The sequence below is a fragment of the Eurytemora carolleeae genome, unplaced genomic scaffold (assembly GCF_000591075.1).
Source record: "Eurytemora carolleeae unplaced genomic scaffold, Eaff_2.0 scaffold1787, whole genome shotgun sequence".
Lineage (NCBI taxonomy): Eukaryota > Metazoa > Arthropoda > Copepoda > Calanoida > Temoridae > Eurytemora > Eurytemora carolleeae.
In genome coordinates, this window is record NW_019397674.1 from 29,759 (window position 1) to 47,751 (window position 17,993).

General features: G+C 31.8%; 1 protein-coding gene across 1 annotated transcript; it reads right to left on the reverse strand.

The window, feature by feature from the left end:
* Window positions 1-322: 322 nt before the first annotated feature.
* On the reverse strand, window positions 323-17,279 carry LOC111715444 (uncharacterized protein KIAA1841-like). The gene is given in 22 exon segments (XM_023490766.1): window positions 323-448; window positions 2,348-2,712; window positions 2,986-3,120; window positions 3,289-3,415; window positions 3,641-3,785; window positions 3,936-4,121; window positions 4,404-4,541; window positions 4,663-4,728; window positions 5,155-5,221; window positions 5,529-5,639; window positions 7,451-7,524; window positions 8,342-8,423; window positions 9,214-9,296; window positions 9,299-9,403; window positions 9,944-10,049; window positions 12,592-12,690; window positions 13,084-13,148; window positions 13,332-13,373; window positions 14,090-14,346; window positions 15,429-15,479; window positions 16,282-16,327; window positions 17,167-17,279. Coding segments are annotated over 22 exon segments (2,505 nt in total). The 5' UTR covers window positions 17,275-17,279; the 3' UTR covers window positions 323-401.
* Between the last annotated feature and the right edge of the window lie 714 nt (window positions 17,280-17,993).

Here is a 17,993-nt window from a genome sequence, read left to right on the forward strand (position 1 = left end):
GGAACTCATCACTTGCTGAAAACTCTAATTATATAATCACTAAACTTACTATAATTTTATAATCCCTATATCTTTGCAACTTAATAGTGTAAACCTTTCATTTTCAATATTATACTATTTGATCTAACACAATTCATAATTCTGCAACATGAGGGTTAAACGATTTAGAGATTAGAAAATTAGATTTTGTTGCAAGTAATCAGTTTCTTTGTTTATTATTTAGCTTTGATATAAATATAAGTTTTTGAATTTGAATAAATAAACATTTATTGTAAACCAAATAATTTAACAATACAATAATTTAAGATTAAAATTTAATCAAAAACAATCAAATTTATAATATCAATAATTGAATATTCAATAGTTATAGAAACGTGAAGGGATACATAATTACAACTTCTCTATTTAAGAATTGGAGTCCTAAGTCGTTGTTTAGAAGTCACACTTCCTGAAATAAAATAAATTTATATTGTTAAGAAGAACTTTAATTTTTAACAACGGAGTTATACACGAAGAACTAGTCTTTAGATCAAGATCAGATTTTCTGAGATATGAGGTTTCCTTTAAGAAACTGAACACTTGAATCAAACTCAAGATTTCAAATTATATTAATAAATAAATATTAATAACATAAATACAGGATTATGTGACTGTAGAGATGACAGGAAACTCCGTTATTATGTCGATTCCAAGGTTTAATTTTGTCTTCTGTTTTAAATATTGTCTTTTCATGATTTTGCAAAGAAAATAACAAGTTATACAGAGATTTGTGAATATGAGGGAACAGTAAGTACAAATTCCATATAGTCATCTATAAAGTCTCATTCTTTTTGGGTCACCCTATATATATAGTTAATAACTTGATCATTTTAAGGAACTTTAAAGTAGCATAAGAACAGAGCATGGTAAAAGTAATGCTGAGCTTTGGACCATTAAAGGCGTTACAGAACCTTTCCTGTAACCGTAATGTATGATAAAGCATTTAAAAAATTAGGAAATAATTTCTTAAACTAAAGGGACCGTTCACATATTTAGGGCAATTTGAGAGTAAACTAAATAGCCTAATAGCTATTCATTGGTATAAGTCTTACTTTTCAAAGATACCTATGAGAGAAGAAAAAGCTGATTTATTGTTTAGAATTACAGCGGAAAGGTATGATACCTTTGCATTTTAACTATTTGATGCTTTTTGTCATAGTCATGAATTTTTAAAAAGATTCAAAAATTAAATTCTATTATCTAATAGTTAATTGTATATTTCTATTGTTTTATCAAAATTATTCTAAGATTGTCTATTTTCAAAATAAAACTTATTTTAAACATTTGACGGTTTGATACGTTTTCCCTACTTCCCCGTGATTTTTTAAAGAGTTGGAATCTAAGAACCGGTTAACTGAGAGAGAAATTTGTATTTACATGTTCATTTGTTAAATCAAGTTTGCACAAGAAAAACGTTAATTTTTTGCTAATTCTATAATCAAACGTTTTTATATTTTATTACATAATGGCTGACACATGATATCATTGGAATATTATAATTTCAGATTCTTTGGGCTTTTGTTGCTGAAAAAATGTTTAAATAGTGTCTGTGCAAAGGTATCATACCTTTCCGCTGGAATTCTAAACAATAAATCGGCTTCCTGTCCTAGATATCTTTGAAAAGTAAGACTAATATCAATGAACAACTAATAGGCTAATTAGTTTACCCAAATGTTTGAACGGTCCCTTTAAATAAACCCATGGTCTTAGATAATCCAGTTACACACAAGGTTATAATGCAAGGAAAGTTATTTCAGAGGTGTACACATCTTTTGCACTGCAGTGTACTGTCTCTGGGGGGTAATGTAAACACAAGATGGATGTCAAAGACTGACATCGAAGCCTGACATGGGATCCATCTTTCGCATAAAAAATCAATGAAATATTCTGGTCATAGAACTATTATGTGAATTATCAAAATTATTAAAATAAAATGCTTTTAACCTCCTTGGATACAAAGCGAACACTGATGCATCTACTCTTGTTCCGCCCAGAGAGAACTGGTTTCAATATGTATGCAAAGTATATGCAACTGCATTTAACTTTCCTTGCATTATAACCTTGGTTACACAGAACTTGATGCGACAATTTGAAAAAAGTTTATGGGACAATTATTCCGGAATAAGCTTCTAGGGGTAGATTTATTCTTGATTTGGTTAAGAAACGTTCAGCCCTTAATTTCCGAAATCTTTTAATGGTTTAGAATTTATAGAAGCTTCAGGAAACGTTCTGTAAGGCCTACAAGAGTTAAAATTGATCTGGAAAAAATTTGAAACCTACTTTTGATAGAACTTATGAAGATTCTCACCTGATGATGGAGGTCTGCTGATTTTACTAGTTATACTTCTATGTTGCAAGTATGCCATATGTGATTCCCTCCAGTCCTGTTCTAACCGAGTAAAAATACCTCCTGGAGGCGCTAACATTCCGCTATCCATTCGGGACAATTGCTTTCCATTTAAACCATCAAACTTGCCCTTATCTACAGTTGCTGTTGGGACTAGTTTTAGTTTACTCTCTCGCCTGGGAAGCGTCTTGTTAATTTTGTTCCGTAATGTAGCAATATGGGTACTTATTTCTGATAGTGCAGTGTCTTCAACTTCCCGTTGATAGTCTTGGTTCATTCTAGTGCCTCGAACACTATTCCACTCATACCATTGGGCATCAACAGATCTACACAATTATTAGATCAATATTGATTCGGAGGAGACAAAATTTTTGCATCTGTAACATGTGCCTCTAAGGCAAAGACAGTAGTTCCATTCCCCATTGCTGGGTTTACCTTAAATGATAATTTTTATGAGCCGGTGCCATTGATGTACAACTTTACCCAAATTAAAGACTTAAATCCTTCATAAATGATAACTTAAGAACAGTTGCTGAAGCTTAGAGCTTTACTGATCAAAAGTTTTGCCCTCTTTTGATCTGTATGCATACCATACTTACTTATCTAAAAATGGCTGAGGTCGTTCTTCTTTTCCAACTTTGACTTGGATGCAAAGCTCCTTGTGCTCCTCTTCATCTTCCCCAAGTACATCATGCTCATGCTCATCTTCACCTCCAGAGCTCTCATCCTCATTGCTAATATTTAAATAATATTATTGATTCTTACTTTAAAAAGTATTAAGAAAACAAAAACTAAAAATGAAATTTCACAAACATATCTGAGGCTTGTAAAAGTTTCATGAATTTAATAGTTGCATGAATTGAACCAGCCATAACTTAATTGAGAATGTTGTTCTAAATCACCTTGAAGATGATGATGAATCTGATGTCTTTGACTTTTTTAGTCTTATTGATCTCTTAACGCGACCATATCTCTGCCCAAGACTTGATAGAGGCTTCTTTTCAGCACCAGACATAGGATCTCCCACAACTAGAAGAAGTTTTCACTTTTTAAAACTCTAAACTAATATTAATCAGTAAGACCTATAAGGGTTAGGACGATCATAAAACTTATGTGGTATTTAATAAAAACTTATCTATGAATCTTATAAATCTTTGATAGAATCTAATGTGATATCTTAGGAAAACAGATTTTGATAAATTTAAGTATCAAATATCTATCAGTTTGATACAGAAAGAGGAAAAACATTATTACCTTTCTTAACTTGTGGCCGTGGAATGTTTTGCCTTCTGGAATTCCATGGAAATCTAACAAGGCCAGATGTTGATTGCATAGGATTCAAAGAATAGGAAACTGCTTCCATCTTGGAACTATCATCACCCTCATTTTCACTTGACACCTATTACAAATAATGTCTCTGGACTCCAATGTGCAATGCAATGCAATATTTGGGCAAGCAATGTCTAGAGAAAAACCACCCAAGCCAATTTGAATTTGATGGTGTTGTAAGAAACAAATCATCCAAAATTAGTAAAAAAAAATTTTGTACCTTTTCAGCTTCCGGTCGTGGAAGAGATATCGAAGATGCATCGGCCACAATTTTGATTAAAGTTGATTTGCGTGATGGGATAATGCATATCAGGTCTCTGTGTGTTATGAGCGTGAGGTAGATATCAGTTTCTTCAGGAGATTTAACCTTTACTTTGTGGTCCCGAAATCGACAGCCCATCCTTTCCTAAAAATATGCATTTAGAGGTGTAAATTCTTGTACTGACATCAGATTAATTTAAACTTTTTGGATATCCTGTGAAGATAATTAAGATTTCAATCCTAAACGGCAGCATTCCTTCTGCAGTGTAATTAGTTACATTTGTACAGTTTAGAATTGGGATAAAATTATCCTCAGTGTATTTCAAATCAACAGATTGGGATTTTGGCTATTAAACAAAAAAGTACTGAGATGAAAAAACTCCAAAGCATTGTATTCACATCAAGATAACACTGATTTTTCTTTAACCTGTTCAATTGGAAGAAACCTTGCTGCAGCTCCTTCACAGCATGGATATTGGCCTAAAGGAAAGCAGGCACTTCGAAAAGGCATTGCTGGAAATTCTGGCTCAGCAGAATGATAGGAACAGAATTCGAGCAAATAGGACTAAATTATAAAAGCTTGTTTAGTTAAACTCCTTAGATGATAAAGCATGAAACATGATGAAGGATGAATGGAGAGTTAAACTATCCTAAGCAGAAATTATCAATTGACGCTGATACTTTACCTGGAAATATCGACCACAAAGAAAGCAGTGCATAGCATGGGCCATTCCCCAAAGTCTCCAGAAGACCTAAATTAATGAAACATTATTATTCTTAAATTTTTTATTTGGCCATCCTTTAACCATTTTGCACCAAGAAGAAATGCATGATAGTGCTTGTTTCTTTTTTCAAGAAGCTCTTTACTTTCTAGTGCAAAGTCAATAATGGCCTTTCAGCCCAACTATGGTTTCCAGCAAATAAAAACTTTCGCCAAAAATGCAAAAATTTTGATCATATATTTTGCAAGACAACTAAATGCAAAAAAGTACAAACTTTTTCAGCGAAAGCATTTTTTTCACAGAAAATACGAAAACTTTCGTCCTTATTTTTAGCAAGCAAACACAATGCGAAGGTTGAGAGATTTTTGGGAAACAATTTTCCCTTTTTGATGGATATCCTAAGCCCGACAGGGTTAAAATATAAAGCTTGAAAATTTTTGAATTTGAGATGAATACCTTTCTCCATGATTTTAGCTCTAGTCTTAAACTCTTGATGAAATCATTGACACTGAAAGACTCATCCCTGAAGTAATAAGGGTTAAGACATGGTAATGTAAAAATGTATCTTAAATAAAGCCATGTGCACTCATATAAGCTTTTTCCTCCTTTTTAATTGCTAAAAACATTTTTAATGAAAATTGAATCCTATATAATGTTAATTTCAAAATATAAAATGTATCTATAAAACTTTGGATGGCCAGCCAATCAAAACAACCAGAAATGGTTAGGCTGTAGTCATGTTAGTGATGGTTTAGTTATAAATTATAAAATTAAAAATGTATTATTGTGATGTTAGCTGAAATATATATCTATCAATCTATCTATCTTACCTAATGTGCATAGGAACTATTTTCCCAGAGTAATCTATACTAGAATACTTGGGTAAGCAGGATAATAACTCAGCAGTACTTGAAGTCAAAAACTTCCCACAATTTTGGCATCTAAACATGATATCATTATAGCATCATACAATTCTGATACAGTTGCATTAAATACAATAATATATTTATATTATGAAAAATATTCTTATACAATTCTCAAACCAAAGTGGCGCTTGAGAGACAGAAAAAGAGAAAGACCATTTTAAGATTCAAATAAAATTAAAACATCGTATTAGAAGAATGTTCTCTAAATTACGGTCTTTGATTCATTTTACATAAAATCCCTAAGAAATTTCTACAAACAGAGAAACCAATAAAATGTCAACAAAAATTATTTCTACATAAAGAGAAACCAACGAAATGTCATTAAAAATTATTTCTACATAATGAGAAACCAATAAAATGTCATTTAAAATGAGTTCTTGTACCAAAAGCAACCGCTGAAAGTGACACTGATTATGCTCGAAATTGTAGAGTCATATCTTTCTCAAGTAAAGACGACCTTGGAAAATATTCTCGTATGATTTTTATTTGTTGTTAGAATAACTTAAGAGTGCTTGAACTGGATTGGTAATATCTTCATGTGGATTCTATTAAACATCCTATTTGTACCAACCAAGAAGTTGTCCTAAACTCCCTTCAAACACTTTCAATTTCTCAATTTATAATGTTTAATGCAAAAAATTAAAACAGCAAGATACCAAGTGGTTTTTTGTTTTCAGCTTTGTATTCTTAAATTTTAATGTTTATTTGGTATAGGGAAAGCTCATTGGACCGGTAGAGGCGCTGTTTTTGTAAATCAGCCACTTGGTAAAAACTCTGTTGGAAATATTTCTCATGAGATAGCAAAATCCCTAGGCAAGGGAAAGGAGAGCCTCAAGGATTTCACCTTCCACTCATTTTGTCTATCTTCTGCATCTGCTGCAGCTGACAATGGTGCAACAGCTCAACAGATGATAGAATTTTATTGCTGGAAAAGTGAATCAATGCCACAAGAATACATTTCCACAAGTAAAAAAGCAACTAACAACATGGCTGGTCTTTTAAAACCGGAGACTGTAACTTTTAGTAGTTCAGCAGCTTCCTCTAGTGGAGCAGTTACTTCAGTTCTAACAGCATTTTTAGTCCCAGCAGTTCCTTCAGTTCCAGTAGATTCTTCATTTCCAGCAGTTCCTTCAGTTCTAGAAGTTCCCTCAGTTCCAGCACCTTCTTCACTTCAAGCAGTTCCAGCAGTTCCTTCAGTTCCAGCAGTTCCTTCAGTTCCAGCAGTTCCTTTAGTTCCAGCAGATTCTTCACTTCAAGGCTTTTTTTACTTTTAGCAGCTTCTTCACTCTCAGAAGCTTCAGATCCAGTCTCTTCTTGCTGTGCAGCTCCTTAGGACATTTTTCACCCTCCCTGACTATTACAAAGAAAAACGAGAAAGTAATATATATACAAACTTTAATGGAACTTTGTAATTGATCATGTTACATGTATATATTTAATAGAATATAACGTATGAACAAACTTTATCTGTATATTCAAAATATTAAATTTTGTATCTGTATGTTTATTTTATTTTCGTCAACCTCGGAAAAATAAACACAATTTAAACACAAAAATGCACAAATATTGAAAGGTGTAATATAATATAGCTGGGGTAATATTTTACTTTTAAGCCCATAAGAAAATAGTAAAAATTTTACCCCAGCTCAGCTGGGAATATATGGGTTTCAGGATAAGTTCACCATAGATTAAAAAGAGGCCACCCAGGGCATAAAAACAGTAAATCAATAGTATTTCTATAATATTTTCTCAAAGATTTAAAAGTAACACTTTTTAAGTACTCATGACTAGCAATAGCACTCATTACTCAATTTTATTGTAGATACCTAAAAAGGGTTGAAAGAGTACACCATATCTGATTCCCAGGATTAGGCTTCTTTAGAAATAGTAATCCAACCATCTAAATATTAGGATTAAATTAATTGTTTAGAAATAGTAATCTAACCATCTAAATATATGGATTAAATTAATTGTTCAGAAATAGTAATCTGATCATCTAAATATATGGATTAAATTAATTCTTTAGAAATAGTAATCCAACCATCTGAAGATATGAATTAAATTAATTGTTTAAAAATAGTAATCCAACCATCAAAATATATGGATTAAATTAATTCTTTAGAAATAGTAATCCAACCATCTAAATATATGAATTAAATTAACTGTTTAGAAATAGTAATCCAACCATCTAAATATATGAATTAAATTAATTGTTTAGAAATAGTAATCTGATCATCTAGATATATGGATTAAATTAATTGTTTAGAAATAGTAATCTAACCATCTAAATATATGAATTGAATTAATTATTTAGTAATAGTAATCCAACCATCTAAATATATGAATTAAATTAATTGTTTAGAAATAGTAATCCAACCATCTAAATCTATGGATTAAATGAATTATTTATAAATAGTAATCTAACCATCCAAATATATTGATTAAATTAATTGTTTAGAAATAGTAATCTAACCATCTAAATATATGAATTAAATTAATTGTTTAGAAATAGTAATCTAACCACTAAATATATGTATTAAGTAGATCATTTCGAAATAATAATATTCTTACCATCTAAGAATATGAAAATATGAATATGAAAATATGTATGATTTAGAAGTAGAATTTCAACCATTGAAAAATATGGAAAATATGAATTATTAAGAAATAGTAATCCAACCGTTTAGAAAAACATGGATCAAAGTTAAGATGTTCACCTTTGCATAAAGTCTATTATGAATTCCATCTCTTTTATCCGATATAGTTTCTAGTTCTGAGGGTTTATACAGTCTAGCCAATCTAAACAATAATAATGATTGTAAGTACAATCTGTACAATAATAATGATATAGTTTACAGTTCTGATGTAAGTACAATCTGTAGTCTGTACAATAATAATGATAAAGTTTACAGTTCTAATGTAAGTACAATCTGTACAAAAATAATGATATTGTTTACAGTTCTGATGTAAGTACAATCTGTACAAAAATAATGATATAGTTTACAGTTCTGATGTAAGTACAATCTGTACAATAATAAAGATATAGTTTACAGTTCTGATGTAAGTACAATCTGTACAATAATAATGATAAAGTTTACAGTTCTGATGTAAGTACAATCTGTACAAAAATAATGATATAGTTTACAGTTCTGATGTAAGTACAATCTGTACAATAATAATGATAAAGTTTACAGTTCTAATGTAAGTACAATCTGTACAAAAATAATGATATTGTTTACAGTTTTGATGTAAGTACAATCTGTACGAAAATAATGATATAGTTTACAGTTCTGATGTAAGTGCAATCTGTACAATAATAATGATATGGTTTACAGTTCTGATGTAAGTACAATCTGTACAATAATAATGATAAAGTTTACAGTTCTAATGTAAGTACAATCTGTACAAAAATAATGATATAGTTTACAGTTCTGATGTAAGTATAATCTGTACAAAAATAATGATATAGTTTACAGTTCTGATGTAAGTACAATCTGTACAATAATAATGATATAGTTTACAGTTCTGATGTAAGTACAATCTGTACAATAATAATGATANGGTTCATGTTTGAGAACACATAGTTTACCTATTTATCAATGTATCTCCTACACAAGTGAACGAGGGTGTGATAGCAATTATCTGGTTCATGTTTGAGAACACATAGTTTACCTATTTATCAATGTATCTCCTACACAAGTGAACGAGGGTGTGATAGCAATTATCTGGTTCATGTTTGAGAACACATAATTCAGGCAAATGTTCACCAGATCTTCCATCTAAACAATAATAAATACATTTTTAGATTTAATCGTGAACTCGAATATATTACAAACGATAAAATGACATTCTTCCCAATTCAAAATGGAGAATATTTTTGAGACAACTACAAGAGGTTTTGATTATCTATAGCACAGAAACAAAGATGTAGTTTTGACTAGATAAATCTGGATTAGAACATTTAATCAAAATATCCACATTATTGAACACACTTAAAAATAGAAAACCACTTTGATATATTTCTAATTGTAACTTAATAAAGCTAGGTGCAAACCTTTGATGAAACCCTTACCTTGAGAAAAACAACAGTTTATCTTTCTCTGATAGTTTTCAATCTTGAGTTTTTCAGATTTGATAATTTCATTCAGAAATCCATAACTTTATGTAACTTTATAAAGACACCACAGTTAAAAAAAGGTTATCAGTTAAACATATAGATATCTTATTCGTTTATGATCATACAGAGCTTTTAAAGGGTATTGAATTGTTCTATATTTAGATGCTGGGTCACTTGAAATAACTTCTTCTTTAAGATATACCTTTAACTTATCGTATTTGATCCAACACAAGAGCCAATCAAAGATCTTTATATCACAATGAACAGAGATGTCCACTTCTTCTAACTCTTGTCCGCTTGTCACCTCCCTGAATATAAACAATCAAAGATCTTTATAAACATTTTTACATCACAACAATCACAGAAATTTATAACATACAGTCATAACCAGAAAACTCAGAATTAGAAAATCAGTGATTACTGAAATAGTTCCAAAGAGCATGAGACTAGGTCTAGGCGTCGTTCCTGGGGAACGATAGTTTTTCTAGAGAACAAACAAAATTATAAACAACGATCCCATCGTTCCAAACAAAACTTAACACATAGAAAGCACCCTTGAAAAGAACGTTAAAATCAGGAACGCGTTCTTATAATCAAGAACGCATTTTAAATTGGGAACGCCGCATTTTAAATCAGGAAAGTTTTTGGTGCNTAGACACTTTCATGTTACACGTTTCAATAAATTATTTATGTAATTTTCCTTAATGGACTCATCAGACATCTCCCTTTTAATAATGTGGTGTAAGCTTCAAGGGGTGAAAAATAGAGATGGAAACGTTTTTTAAAAATATCTATATTTTCATAGGATTTATTACATAAATAATGATATCAAATCTATATTTACACTGAAGGCAGTATTGATTAAAGCTTTTTTAACAAAAACTTTTTTAGTTAAGGGCAAAAGTGAGATTTAAAAGTGTTTTTTTTTATATGATGTAATTATACTTTAATGTAATACATGCGTAATTTCAAGTGACCCTCCATTTATAAAGTGGCGTGACCTCTTTGAAACCATCATTTCTCCATCGTTTCTGAAGCAAGAAATGTATGTTCAGTTTTGTAGAGAAACCACAAATGAAAATAATCAGTTTTCCAAATGTGAAACATGGATATTTAATACAACAATTGATCAGGCAAAGCTTTGAAGGGTATTGTTGTGAATCAGAATTGAAATTATGGCTGCAGTCCTTTCAAAACTCTCAATTGATTCTATATTAATAAAAGTGCTTTGTAGGCTTGTGAAAGAAACGAAAAAAGAAATTTACAAAATGATCTTTAAAAAAAGATAATGGAAAGCTATAAAAATACTGCCTCTAAAATCAAGAATCCGAATATTATTTTTCAACAAATCTCTAGATGTAATATTAAATGAGCCCGCCCCTCCCCCCTCGTACACCCTTGTAATTCCTTAAGTGTATTTGTCCTAGAAACAGTGAAAGGAAGAAAATTTCACGTAATATAAATATTTGAGTATAAAGAACGAAAATGGAACTGTTCTCGACAAAGAAGGGAACGGAATGGGGATGGAACTGTTCTTGACTGAGAACACAAACAACGGAGCTGAACGGGATGGATTGTTCTCGACTAAGAACACTAAGAACGGAACGGAACCGAACGAGGCTGGAACGATTGGAAAAAGAAGGAATGGGGACGGAACAATCTAGCTAAAGCTGAACGGACCGGAATGATTTTAAAAAAGGTGAAAAGTCGATTTGGCTGACCCCCCATAATAACCTACTATGGGGGGTGACTGGTTTTTGTCACAATACTTTTCTTAAATTGCATTTGTCTGTGTTTCATGTTAAGAATTGACAGAATGAATATATTCTGATAATATTTTCATTTACAAACATTGTATCAATTCTAGCTTGTATTGATTTATAATGATTTCAATTTATAATTACTTTTCCCGTTCATAAATTTATTCTTTTATGGATCCTGTAAATCCGCAATATATTTAGATATCGTCTTTGTTACAGCGAGCTTTTTCGAAAAAAAAACCATATATATTTTAAAGCTTTTTTACACAAAATTACAACAGATTCAGGATAGTCTAGATATATCCTTCAGATTATGAGACTGACGCGCTGCCTACTGCGATACGGAGGCTGTTGGCAGAAGGGAAAAGGGAGAAAAGAAATAATTCCAATGATTTCAAGGGTGGACTAAAAAAAGACCATGCGTCGGCCGGGAATCGAACCCGGGTCAACTGCTTGTGAGAATTCTGGTCCTCTTATGAGGGCAGGGGTGCGAATCCCCTTTCTGACAATGCGTCGGCCGGGAATCGAACCCGGGTCAACTGCTTGTGAGAATTCTGGTCCTCTTATGAGGGCAGGGGTGCGAATCCCCTTTCTGACAATGCGTCGGCCGGGAATCGAACCCGGGTTAAATTATTACAACCATTAATCAAAGTTATAGGGGCGCCACAAGCCCGCCCAAGTATTGGTTTGGGCTCTGATCCGCGTATAAAATACATATTCTAAAAGTTTTCACGGAAATTGGTTTGCAACCTAGATTGCGAGAAGGACTAATTTATCATCCCTGTACTGCATCATGTTTACCCCTGAATGCGATGTATATCCGTCGTATTATAGAACTTCAACACCACATAACGATGATTTAAAGACTTCTCTAAAAAATAATACTCAAGCAACCGAGCCATATTTGAATATAATAAGAGGTTTATGGTGTAAACTCAATATTGCTGACCCCCCCCCCCTCTGATACCCCATTGTGCACCCCTAGCCGTGATAGGGTTAAGCAAATAAACATCATATTGTAAACTTTTAAACTTCTAACGGTATTAAAATTCAAATTTGTAACTTTTTATCTAAAATTTATTATTTTAACCTGAAATAGATCATTCTCTCAAGAAGTAGGTTTTGAGGACAAAGAAAATCCTTTTGGAGTCCTCTGGCCTCGTCACAAACATGGATAGTAACCTCTCTCCTGTAAATTAATGGTATTTAATCATTTGAAAAATTTAAACAAAAAATATTAAATAATCGATTTACAAAATATGAAGCTATATCTGGATTTAACATAACAAAACAAAAGAAACATCTTTATTCAATTCAATTTTAATAAAATCTTTTTTTAAGGCAAAATTGTTCATAAACTGCTCTGTAAACTATTTGTGGTAATTTAAGTTCAAAGAACTATTTGGGTCCAATTCATCAAATCCAGGTTAACCGAAAATTGAATTGATAAATTCCTTTTTTCTTTGTTTTGGAATTTTCTAATTCTATTTTTTATATCATCACTATTTTTTCTTAGACAAAACCCACTTGAACTTCAGGGTCACTGGAAATATTAACAACAGTTCCATAAAGAAATAATTACGTTTCTTTTTCTTTCCTAGTTAGCTCTCTTTTCTTTCCACTTCTCTCTTCTATATCTCCAGATTTCTAGATAAAATATATTTCTAGAGAATTTCATCGACCTCTCATTGGTTACCAAAAATCTACTACAGTAAATGTTTACAGTTTAACAGTTTAACAATAAAGGTTTATAAAATTTCTTGAAAAAATGTTAACTTTTTGATTGTAATGAACTTTTAAAGTTACAATACAATGCATTTTCTACTCTACCTCAGATTTCTTTCCAATTTTTTTACTCATTTTCGGCTTACCCTGGTGGAAAATATCTTAAATCAATATAATATTTTTCAAAGTTCACCTATTTAATACTCTATTCTTTCTACGATCTCTCTGATTTTTACTTTACAAATTATTCATATTTTTGCATAACATATCATATTGTTGATTTCTTGTTAGTCAAACTGATAACATTTTCTAAAGTCCTGTCTGAGAATTGTCCTGTCTATGGATACTTGATAGTCTCATCTATGAAATGTCCTATCTATGAATTTTTTTATATGAAATTTATTTCTATGAAATGAACCAACTTAAACAATACGTTTTTTTCTAGTTAGTTTTGAAAATCCAAATCTCCATAAGATGGAGATTAATACTAGATCCCGAGATTTACAAAAGTTCTGCATAAGATAGAGATCAATACTTGATCCTGAGATTCACAAAAGTTCTGCATAAGATGGAGATCAATACTAGATTCCGAGATTTACAAAAGTTCTGCATAAGATGGAGATCAATACTTGATCCTGAGGTTCACAAAAGTTCTGCATAAGATGGAGATCAATACTTGATCCTGAGATTTACAAAAGTTCTGCATAAGATGGAGATCAATACTTGATCCTGAGATTCACAAAAGTTCTGCATAAGATGGAGATCAATACTAGATCCCGAGATTTACAACGTTCTGCATAAGATGGAGATCAATACTTGATCCTGAGATTTACAAAAGTTCTGCATAAGATGGAGATCAATACTTGATCCTGAGATTTACAAAAGATTCTGACTTTAAAATATCCGTCCAAGCAAACATATTGTAATTGGTTATAAGAATTATTTTCCTGGATAAAAGTGTGTAAAGATCTCTCCTCTTCCCCCTCCCCCTCGTCCTGGGATTGGAACCTGGAACCCGGATATAAGGATCCGGAGCGAGGGTATTTGGATCCTAATCCGGGGTAAGAAGACTCCTGATGCAGGGATCCGGCTCCACGGTATCCAGAATCCGGATCAAATCCTGTATTGAAATTTTTTTTCTTGATTTAAAGACTTATGTGAAGTTTTGAATTTATCAAAATGGATTGTTATTATTGTGGAACCCATTAAACAATGGAATATGAATAATAAGTTTGTCCAAATACAATTTGAGAACATAATTTTTAACACGCCATTCATGTTCCATTGGGGCTTGATGGCTATTTAAATTTTGCAAAATTTGTGCATAATTGAAATAGCATTGTCAAGTGCTTTTCAAAAAATTTTATAATTTTTAGCACATTTCTTCTGCAAACATTTTTACTTTATATAAGAGCTGTCCAATGGTGTATCATTTGTCATATTTGGACATCAAACATGGGATTTAGAGGGGGGGGGCGGTCAAATTCCCCCCCCCCGCGTATCCTGGTTTTTAAGTACCCCAGCAGGGATAGGGTTAATGTTGTTATGAGCATAGCAGTAGACAGTAGCTTGTAAATCAACTTCTTATGTGAAATGTGTCAGTGTACACTGTATACTGTACATTGTATACTGTACACTGTATACTGTACACTGTATACTGTACACTGTATACTGTACACTGTATACTGTACACTGTATACTGTACACTGTATACTGTACAATGTATACTGTACACTGTATAATTTACACCGTATACTGTACATCGTATAATGTACACTGTATACTGTACACTGTATAATGTACACTATATAATGTAAACTGTATAATGTGCACTGTATACTGTACACTGTATATTGTACACTGCATAATGTACACTGTATAATGTACACTGTATACTGTACACTGTATAATGTACACTGTATAATGTACACTTGATACTCTACACTGTATAATGTACACTGTATAATGTACACTGTATAGTGTACACTGTATACTGTACACTGTATATTGTACACTGTATACTACACTACACAATTGATATTTTTTCTGTTTATCGACAATTTAGAATAATAACTTAAATCTAACAGTTTCCATTTCACAGTTTAAGAATCTATGTATTTTCTAATATAAATATAAGATATTAAAAGCTAAAAAGTTGAAAATTAAAATATTTTAAATTTGTAAAAAGATAAAAAAGATTTCCTGAAGAATAGCTAGTAACAGTGTCCTCTCTGTCCGGGTATCCTTGGTGCTCTAATAAAGTTAATTCTTTAAATAAAAAAACGATGTTAAGTACTTTCACAAAGGATTTTTCCCGAGTACAAACTTCCTACGGGTATTTTCACAATTGGTAACTTATGCTTATGCTTGTCTTTTTGCTTTTCCGATTATAAGTCAAGACCGATTTGCCTCAAATTTTGATTGTAGAACTCGTTATAACCACTGGAATGTTCTTAGCTTGGTGGACAACAATGGTTGAGATCTTCAGGAAAAGCTGGGTTCCACGATTATAGATTTTTTAAATATAACTTTCACAAACTAATTACAGAGTAATTTGTTTTGTAAATTATTTTTCAGACTGAAGATTCGAGGGTAAATATATTTCATTGAACATCTCTTATCTATTTTACACCATCAAAAAATGAATGCAGAAATTAGAGGCAAATAAAGGAATTGATTCTTTACCACAAACTTAAATTTTCTAATCCCTATATCTTTGCAGCCTGATGGTATATATACACCTTTGATATTTCAAACTTGGATTATTTGATATTATAGAATTCACAGTTTGACATATCCAAGGTCTACAAATTCTAAGATTGGGTTGAAAAGATAAATAAACTTTCATTAGTGAATTGATTCACACACAGAAATAGAAAAATTTGATTAAGTTTTAAAATTAGATTTAAAATAAATCTTCTTTAAATGATTGAATTTGAGCATTTTTATCCAAAAACATTCCCCCCATAAATTTGTTCCGAATTTTCATGAATTTGTTATATGATACTAATGATATATGTTATATGATACTAATGAAAATGTTTGTATCAAATACCTGCAAATCTTTCAGAATAATGAAAATGTTCCGTCTCTGATCCGGCCTGAAAAGTATAAAAAAAAATAGTTGAAAAATAGAATTTAAAGAAAAAATATGAATAAATTAAAATTTAACAATTCTATGTTTAGCATTTTGCATATTGTTTTTAATCCAAAATTGAATTACCAATTTTGTTATTATATCTTCATATTTGCACGAATTGAACTGTTCTGCCTGGTGCATTACACATTTTTCAGGTATTGATTACTTTGCTTCTGAGATTGTGGTATTTTTGCATTCAAAAGCGAACGTGATATTTACGACTAATGACGATTAATAGAAAGAACATATTGTTTCCTCTGAAAATTTAACACTCATTATTCGACCCTCCCCTTGAATGTAAACAAAAGTCGGCCCCTGTTGCCCAACCTTATGTCGTAAAAAAGTAATTTAATAAGGTAGAAGATGGGGGAGAAGTGAGTCAAGAAGTCCCTCAGCAACTACTCACCTTATGTCTTGAAGAAGTAGGTTATGTAGGTAGAAGATGGGGGAGAAGTGAGTCAAGGAGGCCCTCAGCAACTACTCACCTGATGACGTAAAGAAGTAGGTTGTGGAGGTAGTGGATGGGGGAGAAGTGAGTCAAGAAGACCCTCAGCAACTACTCACCTTATGTTGTAAAGAAGTAGGTTGTGTAGGTAGAAGATGGGTGAGAAGTGAGTCAAGGAGGCCCTTAGCAACTACTCACCTGATGACGTAAAGAAGTAGGTTGTGGAGGTAGTAGATGGGGGAGATATGAGTCAAGAAGACCCTCAGCAACTACTCACCTTATGTCGTGAAGAAGTAGGTTGTAGCGGTAGAAGATGGGGGAGAAGTGAGTCAATAGGACCCTCAGCAACTACTCACCTTATGTCGTGAAGAAGTAGGTTGTGGAGGTAGAAGATGGGGGAGAAGTGAGTCAAGAAGACCCTCAGCAACCACTGCTGATAGCTCAATGTCGAGCAAAGGCCGCATCTCACATTCTAGAATTTTAACAAATATACTTCTGATTATCAGATTTACTGCCGATCCAAATTAAAAAATGTTTTCTCAGCTAAATTTTGTTTAATCCATCAAGGAAAATTGAAAAATTTGCAAAGTAACATTTTTAAAAAGAGAAGAATAATTCAATGAGTGAATCAATAAATCAATAAATCAATGAATCAATGAATCAATGAATCAATAAATCAATAAAATCAATGAATCAATAAATCAATAAATCAATAAATCAATAAATCAATGTTGTAAATGCAATTGTTTGCATAAAACAAACTAAATACAGGACCCATAAACTAAGAAAAAGAAAGGTGATTTTTTAATCTTGTCAATTTTGATTGTTTACAAATACAGGGAAAAAAAGAAATATATATTCTTATGATTACATTTATTAATAACATATTAAAAGGGGTTTTGTTTACAAAAAGATTTAGATGATTATTTACAAAGATGTTTAAAAAGTGTCCGCCCACATTTTCTGACCAAAGACAAAAAATAAAGCCTCGATCTTTTTGAAATTTTAATACTACCTAGGCCTAGTCATAGAGAGGGTTCCCTGATAATGAACTGTCAGTTCAGTCGAAAAATAAGGGCGCAGCGTTAAAAAACATCTTGCCTCCCCCCTCCATGTTATTTTATACTTAAACCCAATGACCAAGAGAGCACTGTGTTTTCGGCCTTGGTTTTTGTGATATCAT